The sequence below is a fragment of the Patiria miniata genome, unplaced genomic scaffold (genome assembly GCF_015706575.1).
Source record: "Patiria miniata isolate m_02_andy unplaced genomic scaffold, ASM1570657v1 HiC_scaffold_5, whole genome shotgun sequence".
Taxonomy (NCBI): Eukaryota; Metazoa; Echinodermata; class Asteroidea; order Valvatida; family Asterinidae; genus Patiria; species Patiria miniata.
Window position 1 is genome coordinate 23,791,913 of NW_024037072.1, and position 9,863 is coordinate 23,801,775.

Consider the following 9,863-nt stretch of genomic DNA (forward strand, 5'->3'; position numbering starts at 1 on the left):
TATTGATATTTATTATGGAAGCCAGTTTACTATGTACATACTAATACATACACAATGTACACCCTACCCCTTCAACAAGATTTTCAGGTGCAGTCTTTTTCAAGCAAAATATAAGGGTATGCTAAGGGTAACTGATAAGAGTGTAAAATGTAATTTGTTTTTCTTTTAGAGAAGCTTTTCAAATCCAGTACCTGAAAATATATTGTTTGACTATGTACATCTTTGGAATTTTTCGATCCACTGCGCATCAAACTACATTTGGTACATGTATTGAGGTTAATTTCAAAGCTAACATTTTCCGACCAGCTAATCTCTTTCAGAAAAGCTAAGATCAGATTTAGTCACGAAAGTTATACAGCCTGTCTAAAAAAAAATGGTACAATCAGAAAAAAAATTGGTTAAATATGAAATTTCAAAATAAGTCATTCTTACTTGGCATAATATTAAAGAACAAAGACTGGGCTTTCCAATGGTGTTTGTTTTATCTTATTTGCTTTTGTCAATTCAGAGATATAATCAATTTAGTGCGATACACCAAAATCGATTATTTTTTTTGTGCCACTTTTATGCATGGGCCGAGTTGTTTCGAGTACTGTGCCATGCTGTCTTGAAGCTCACAAAAGATTGCAACTTGGCAAAAGAAACAAACTCAATTTTTGTGTTCCGCAGTAAACTGGAGCTATCTCTGGATTGACAAAAGCAAATGAGATGAAACAAAAAGTATTGGAAAGCCTGGTCTTTTTTCTTTAATGTGATGCGTTTTTGATTGTACCATTTTTTTGGAGACAGGCTGTAGTAACAATTACTGCCAAACTTCAACACTCGGGCTGTTCTGCCATATATGACAGGTGGAAGTGTGGATGGAGTTGGAAGACATGTTGGATTTATGTGAACCTTCTTCTTCTCATCAAATTGTATTTGGACGGCGAAGTCATTCCTCTCAGAAAAGCCCCTCAAGATGCGACAGGGGGTAACGCTGTGAACTGCGGCACCGTCGATTCCAGGGTGCCCAGCCTCACGGCCTCTTGGCATTTGATGCTGCCCGTCTCCAAAGACGGTTGGGATGGGGACAGTTTGCTGATGGTCATCGATGCATCGTCTTGAGTGTTGGACGCCCAGGGCGCTGTCAGGACAGTTGTCTTGTTGCTGCCGATCGCCAGCTTGGATGGGGACACCGGATGAAGGCAGTCCCAGACAATGCTGCCGTGTTTCTGAAGTCGGATGAAAAGAAGATGGCACTTGGTTAAATTGCTCTTGCCACACATACTTACTACACAACTAGAGTTTGATGGTATTGTGTTGTAAATGCAACCTGTTGCAACATTAAACAGTTTTAATTATTTGTTTTCTGAATGTTGCACTTTTTTTGCACACTCTGTGTGTCCGTTCTCTGCTTACTCAGTTTCACAGATTTCTTCCACTACTAGCAGGTTTAAAATATGTCTTAATTGTATTATATCGGTGTAGTTTCGTGTGTAATGTGCATACATACACCCAACAATAATCTCCAAAGATTCTATGGGGATACAATACTTCTTAGGTGTAGATGAAAGCATAAATCACTCAGACACTTGCCAATTTTGGTTTCACACAGAAAACTGTCATGCACATGTATCTACAGGGTGAGTAACAAAAAAACGAAACGCAAATGTCGCAACTATTGTTTTAGTGAAGTTCTGCATGTAGCACTTTCAAAATGTAGGATATGTAAGCTCAATTCATAAGCTTTCTTTAAGTACAAGAATCATTCAAATCACTCAAGTTACGAGATTTTAAACACAACTACCGTTTTAAAGTTCTGTCCACGGATCACAAAAAAGGTGTGCGTTCTGTCAGCAAAACGAAAACAATTCACACACATCCCTATGTGCTTTGTTTTCGTTTTGCTAAAAGAACACTGTGATACGTGGACAGAAATAATACGGCGGTTGTGGTTAGGGTAACCTTAAAATTACATGAGTGATTTGAATGATTCTTGTACATGTACTAAAAGAAAGCTTATGAATTGGGCTTTCATATCCTAGATTTTGAAAGTGCTACATGCAGAACTTCACTATTAAAAACAATGGTCCCGACAGTTGTTTTTTTTTTTTTTTTTTACTCACCCTGTACTCAATATTTTGTCAGCCTCAACTTGTTTTCAAGTGTTGAACTTCACTTTTAAGTCACAACAGACCATTTCAATTTAGATTTACTGTAGTCAGATAGAGTGAAATAGTCTTAAATTACCTTTCCTCTGATTGGCTCGCTGGGGTTCGTTCTGCTGTTGTATTGGTGGTCATAAGAGATGTGTTCAACCAATAAGCGGGGGCCTTTCTCAGATGGCAGTCTTGTTACTGGAACTGTGTGGAGAAAAGAGATGTCATGAAAAGGAAGTAGTATTCAATAGTAGAATCGTATATGGAAATATCTGTTTAAAAGTATTAAACAATTGTTAATTGGAAACAAAGATTTTAGCCTCAAGTTATACGACAAATTTCTTCTGATGGTAATCATGAGGTGAAGAAAAAACGTATGTGATGTGATCAAGCTACATGAGTCGTTTGTCGGGAATTTTCATTTGGAGATACAGGCCAAAATAGGGCCACTTCATCACATCACGTCATCACATCTCTTGGTGTTCCGACTTCCATCATTTTTGAACTAAAGATGGTATCAGCATGCGGTTTTCACAGCAGTAATGCTGAGATTGTGCTCTTTTAAAATCTGTAGCAAAAATTTTTTGGACCGCGGTAGACAAACGACTCATTTAGCTTGAACGCATCACATATGTATTTGAAATAATTCATTTTTTTTGGAGCTTTTTCTAAATTACTTATAGAAAAATTCATGAACTCTTTACCAAATCAGCAAAGAAACTGACCAGGAACAAATAAAACTCTGTTCCTTTTCTTACCAATGCCACTAGACGCGTAAGTTCCAGGGTTGCTGCCATGCCTCGTCTGTCCCAGCTGGGGCTTCTCTGGTGTCCGGAACTGATCCCGATTGGTCGAGTGGTAGCTGTACTTAGGCGGGGTCCTCTTGACTACCTCGCCGTTTCCAACCTGCCACTTCCACCACATGTTGCCCTCGGGGTCTGCGCTGACGGCCTTGGACTGGGGTTTGACGTCACAGATAGGCTCGTGCATCAGGCGGCAGTCCTGTAAGAGGATTGAATAGTCTATTTTAGAATCTCTTTCTCTTTCATTTCTCAAACTTTTTTATCCCCCAAAAATGACTTCTGCAACCTCCAGCAAACTTCCTTTCCCCTACCTTTCAATATTCTCGACATTAATTATTTTGACAGAAAATTATGACTTTTTACTCTTTTTATCCAGTTAATGCTGGGTAAGACTACAACAATTACTACCAATCACTATCAACTGGTACTTTCGAAATCTTCATTCTCGTGTAATATAATTTCCCTCTAAATTCAAAACCCTGCCCTGTTTCCAAGACATTCCTTACATTTGTCAACATCGCCAGCTATTTCAGTGAGTCCAGTTGGAATACAAGTGGATGGTTATCCTTTTATGGGAATGGGATCCTAATAAACTACATGTCTTACCTGTAGGAGGAAGCCCACCTGGGAAGGGTGGGGTTTGTGCAGTCGTGCCGGAGACAGGATCCGTGACTTGGCCGGGGAGAACTTGCTTCCGGCAAGAACATTACTGTGAATGGTGCTGTAGTGGCTCTGGGCCGCTGGAAGGTTTTCTTCATAGTTTCCGAACACACGTTTTGTGCCAGGACTGTAAGAGAATTAAGCATATGACTGTTAACCAAACTGACTTACATGTACAACTAAGAAATCTGCTGGGTGAATGCACTTCATTGACATTTACCAGAACTTTCACAAATTTGTGATGCTGTTTTACAAACACTGATCTGACGGCTAATGTGTAGTTATACGTGCCCTTCTTTCTTTTTGGTCCTTGGCCAGGATGCAACATTATGATTCTTTCCTTCGTGGCGGTTCTCGGCACAGTCACAGGGCCAGGGCCGGGTGAACTTCCAGGATAATTAATGCCCGAAACATCCGCGGTCAACAGTTTACAAAAACATCACTTGTAAACTGTATGAAGTTGTATTGATACATGTTCATTTTTTATACAGGGAGGTAGCCCCATTAAATTTCTATGGCCACGCACGCGCACTTCATTCAGCACGAAGATAGTGCGTGGCCATGTTGTGCCCATTCTTGAAAATCACGCATTCTCAAGAATGTGCATGCACATTCTTGAGAATGTGCAACTGGATCCTTGCACAATCTTCGCAAAAAATAACTCTTCCAGATTGAGCGCACATTCTTAAGAATGCGCGACAAGATAACGGTCTTGTCGATGCCGAGCACCGGCTGCGCTATGCAAGTCTAGCTGCATCCTCGTTCACTGATTCTCAATAATTATACTGTTGCAACGCAAGGCGCTGAAAAGTAGAGTGGATTGATAAGTATAGGCGTATTGATATGGGGGGGGGGGGACCGGGAAAAAATAAGAGACATAATAATACTAGTGGAAAGAATTAAATTCTGATTTTTGGGATAATAAAAGCGGGGGGGGGGGGGGGGGGGGGGAAGTAAGAATGAAGAATGTGAAGAATGAGAATGAATACTGCGACATCCCATAGTGCTAATGCTATTTCCCATTTAAATTGCCACCAATTTATTGTTCACACCCCACCAATACGTCGCAGAGCTGGATTCTATCTAGTCAAAAGAGTAATTTTGGCAGCTTCTGGACATCGTTTTTTTTTTCGTGGCATGCATGATACATACAGGGACTTGTAACTTGTCTAGCCTAAACAAAGCACTTCCCAGACTAGTTCCCAGTCCTCCGTTATTACAAAACTTCCCATAGTGGGCAGAAAAAAGCAATAATAACAGGTTTAATTTGATTCAAATTATCGTAGTTATACGAGTACAGAAGCATAGAACATTTTCTTTCCTCTTTATATAAATTGTTTCCCTTTTAACCGCTATACATTTCATTAAACATAATTATGTCGTGCAATGTTTGTTAAGATTGGGCAAAATTCATAAATTGTGCACGTGATATTCCCACCCAATCTTAAGAATGAGCGCTCATTCTTAAGAACGCGTGCTCGTTCTTAAGAATGGGCGCTCATTCTTAAGAAAGCGTGCACATTCTTAAGATTGCGTGATTTTCAAGAATGGGCACAACAGCCATAGTACATTGTACATGAATGGGGCCGGGCTACATAATTAATATTCAGAGATTTAGTTTTCTCGACATTATTCCTTCCTCCGTGGGCCTACTTACTCAGATTTCTGCTCACCTCCTCTCTTCTTAGTTGACAATGGAGGCATATAGAGAGTCATCTTGATGGTTTTGAATTGAACTTGTTAAAACTTTTCTCAGAGGTACAACTTTCAGCAGATGACACGACGATGTGATAAAGATTGACGTCGAGCTGGCCCGATATGATGCTGTGCATGCAATCGACAATCCGTAACTAATGTACACAACTTTGCATCATTCGAAACGTGCACTTGTTGTTGCCACAGCATGCGCTAGTCTTCGCTCAAGACGTCATCCCGTTGCAACGACCGTGGTACCATCTGTTCCTTGCTCTATGACGGTCCACCAGGGCCTAAGGTACTATACTAATTACAGGTATTTTTTTCAGCTCAGGAAACGCCGCAGATGGAAAAAATGAGAATGTGTACGTTTAGAACTCGGAGCTGACGGTACGGCGGTGCCACAAACCATGGAGGCCGAATTAGACGAAAACTTGCAATGGGGCTTTAACGCGCCTATCAATAATTGTCTCCCCGGGTCCCCCCCCCCCCCGCCCCAGCTCCGATGTCGGGATTGGTCACGTTTTTCATGCCCCAGGGTGAATTGTTTGTCACACGAAAACAATTTGTTGTTACCAATTTTTATATTTTATATTTTATTGTATTCTTTAACGAGGGTAGTCCACATACCATTGACGGTACTACATGGAAAGGCAATCACTATGCGCCCCACTTAATTATGTCAGAGATTGTCAACGTTAAATTTTGCCCGAGGGGTGGGATTTTGTCACTTCAAAAAGTAACAATCCCCACGTCTTGGGTGGGGCAGCCCGGGGGGGGGGGGGAGAAAACAACAATTAATAGGCGCATAATAAGACCCTTCTCAAAATACAATGAGACGTGTTGATTTTTCAGGGAATCTGGGTTTTGAGCCATTCATTCCATTATATTGTCAATTTGCTGTAAATTTGCGAGTCACTCGATCGTTCATCACACCATGATCACACACACTATTTACGCCGCCATGTTTTTTAGCGTTAGATGCCGCGCTTTCATTTTCAAGATGGCGTACCCATAGAAAGGTCTATTGTTTACATTTTGATAGAAAGTAAATTTAATGATCCTATTCAGTATATTTCCTCGGAAATATATTTTTTGTTTTTCAGTGTAGTAGATTTGCTTGTTGGAAATCCAGAGATTACGGTACGCAAAACACTCTAGGAATATTTCTGTTTGCTGTGGCTTGTTAAACCTTTCATGATTTACATATTCTGATCTACGATCATCATCAGAAACAAATAGCAGTTGTGGTTCTTGGTAGAAGTTCGGGGCTCGAGCGTCACCTCATTGAATCAACAGTATCCCAGTCTCCAATATCCAGTTTGAGACTTATTGTGCACTCCAGCTTAATCCAAATGATTAATTTTTTAAGATAATGCAATTTTGCAAAAGAAAAATGTTCCAAGCTGGTTTGTTTTCTTAGCCCCATTCTGCACCCTTATTCGATGGGCAGACCGTCCCTAGGCTTAACATCTGTCATCTTTAAGGTCATAGCATGAGCGTAATGTACTCTTTGTTTCGACTGCCTTCCTTAATTAACAAAATGTAGGCCTACTCCAAAGTATCTGATCAGTATCGGAAGACTGTGGGGACATAGATCGTTCCACAGTTCCAGTGTTCGGGAGCAAATTAAGCTGCGGAAAAATGTTCGCTCGTACCCCCGCCCTGCAAGGTTGCCATACTCCGTCAGAATTGTTTCTCAACTTCTTGTTTTAGATCGGCTCTGAAGACTTATTTTTTTCTCAGAGGCAAGGTGAAGTTATTGTAATTACACTGTATAATTCATTTTTGACTTTGTCATGTACTGAATAATAATATCGATCGCTGGTTTGGGTTGGACATTTTATGGCAAGCGCCATAAGCGCCCATCTGTGGTGGAAACCGGCGCTTTACAAGTCTTTATTATCACTTCAATGTGGAGTTTAATGGGTGCTTTTCTAAAAATAAATGTTTTTATAGCTTGTCTGTCTTTGCATGGGCATAATAAAATTCTTCTTTGAGCTAACAAAATAATGATCCATGTAGGCCTAGGAAATATTGATATTGTGCATTAAGATACGAGAGGAATACCTGTGAGTTACCATTGAGGTGGCATTTCAGTGGCAATCATTATGGGGTTACATGTACATCGTGGGATTAGGTTTGATATTCATGTTTCAAGTTCATGTGTTGTATGTTCCGTTCGTAAGAAAGCTGCGGAGAATAACTGTCAGGAAATCACAAAATAAAGAACATAGAAAGAAGAACCAGCACAAAACCAAAGGGAATTATCCTAATCACCCGAAAAGTTGAACAATTTCAAAACAGTGATCGGGTTGTAGCTCGTTTTACGCAATGACAACCGTCAACAATGAGACAATGGGTGCCTTGGAGTCAGCCCCCGGTCACCTAAGACGGAGAAAATAATGATATGACAACAACTTATAACACAATGGTGATCGGTTTGTACTCGATCTCAAAACAACAATTAGCAAAGAAAAAAAGGGGAACCAAGACAAAACTAAAATAAAAACCAAAAGTTTCTTTTTAGCTATTAAACAATCACAACTAATGATTCTCGTGAACAAGAGACGCGTCAAGTACTCAGTCTTTGTCACTTGCTTTGGTCTCCGTAAAATAATATAAACTGCATCATGACACAAGTCGGAACTATTTTGTTACTTCGATATCATAATGTTTCAGTTGTCTGTCGGTCTATATAATAATAGGCATAATTTTTGCTGCGTCTGAATTACTGGTCGCAATTCCAGCTGGTGCTATTAAAAAAAACCAGGCTGATGATCAGACATTCATGGGTGCAGAGCCACGGTGGAACTTTAGAAACTCTCGACCCTAGAAAAAAGGCTGTGACGTAATTTTCATCAGAAATATGGACTAAGCTTTTGATTGGTCGGTTTGGATGCCATGTTTTTGTAATACAACGACGGGTTACCGAAGACCCGATAGAAGGCGCCCGCTGAATGGCCAGGATGTCGATGATTGCATTAATCGCCGAATCTGCTCGCATATCACAGATCCTTGCTGTGCAAGGGGATATTCCACAGACTACAAAAAAACCGCGCGCACGCTAACTCAGCATCACACCGTCACGAGAGAAACATTCCCACTCATATCACAAGCCTGACAATTCATATTGACCATACTCAGGGAAGAAGAAAGAAAACTCAACTGTTTCAGTCACAGGTGTCTCCGAAACCTCAAAGGTACTAAGTTGGCATAGTTTTCAAATATAGGTTTCCCAGTTAATTTGACATTTGTAACCTACAAAGTTGATGGAACGATACTTTAATTTCGTTTTTTTTGTATTTTTTTTTTTTACTACAGTTTTTTCCCCACATATGTAAAGATCGAATTTACAAAATTTAGAGAGAATTAGAATGCTAGATTTGTGATTTACACTCCACCCAAAATGAATGAATTTGTTCAATGAAACCCAATGATGTAATGGAATCAGATCAATGTATCTGTCCGTCGATTTTTTTTTTTTTTAAATGAAAGGTCAAATTAGGTTTTGCCCTTCACCGACGTTTTAAACACTGTATACTCAGTGTGTTACCTCCAGAGTGAAAGTTGGAAAAAATCACTCAGGTGGGACTCGAACCCACGACCTCCTGCTTTCTAGTGCAGATGTCTTACCACTCGACCACCGAGCTAACGGGATCGGTTGGCTGGTTCGAATCTTATGTACATAGCAGCGGGTACCGCATAAACTATCATAAGATGGAAATTTTGCGTCGGGGCTAGTAACTAAACCGTAAACGCGCATCTCAAGGTTTACATTGCAGTACGGCAAATTAACATGTAACTTAATAATACGGGGAATCCGTGTACTAATTACGGTCAAATTGTTACGGTCACGTTATTTTAGGAACACGTTCCTGACCGTAATTTATGGCTTTTGGTAGCAAACGTGTGACAGTGATTTTCCGTAAAATAACGAGTATTTTTAAAAATTTAACGACAGTACGGCTTGTGGTGTACTTGTGAGGACTTGTAATAGGCTTCACCAATATAGGAAGAGTACGAAAGCCCATTAGCGCCACTGCAAGTATATATGTTGCGGATTATTTAATTCGTTATTACGGATTATTTAATTCGTTATTACGGATTATTAATTCGTTATTACGAATTACTCATACGTTCTGAGTCATTACTCGGCAAGTATGGCACAGGAGTGCTAACGTTGTATGCAAAGATAGCGCCGCCTAGCGGCGTTATATACATAGGCCCCTGGTCACGTGCTCTCCACGTGTGAGAACATCAGACTTAATTCGTAATAACAATTAATAATCCGTAATAACGAATTAAATAATCCGTAATAACGAATTAATAATCCGTAATAACGAATTAAATAATCCGTAATAACAAATTAATAATCCGTGATAACGAATTAAATAATCCGTAATAACGAATTAATAATCCGTAATAACGAATTAAATAATCTGTAATAACGAATTAATAATCCGTAATAACGAATTAAATAATCCGTAATAACGAATTAATAATCCGTAATAACGAATTTATAATCCGTTATAACGAATTAAATAATCCGTAATAACGAATTAAT

General features: G+C 39.7%; 1 protein-coding gene across 1 annotated transcript; it reads right to left on the reverse strand.

The window, feature by feature from the left end:
* Window positions 1–721: 721 nt before the first annotated feature.
* On the reverse strand, window positions 722–5,432 carry LOC119742000 (uncharacterized protein C2orf73 homolog). Its single transcript, XM_038217996.1, has 5 exons — window positions 5,259–5,432; window positions 3,548–3,728; window positions 2,897–3,140; window positions 2,230–2,342; window positions 722–1,211 (listed from the first exon to the last, which is right to left on the reverse strand). Exons 1-5 carry the CDS (start codon window positions 5,315–5,317, stop codon window positions 954–956), a joined length of 855 nt encoding a protein of 284 aa, XP_038073924.1. The 5' UTR covers window positions 5,318–5,432; the 3' UTR covers window positions 722–953.
* Window positions 5,433–9,863: the final 4,431 nt, after the last annotated feature.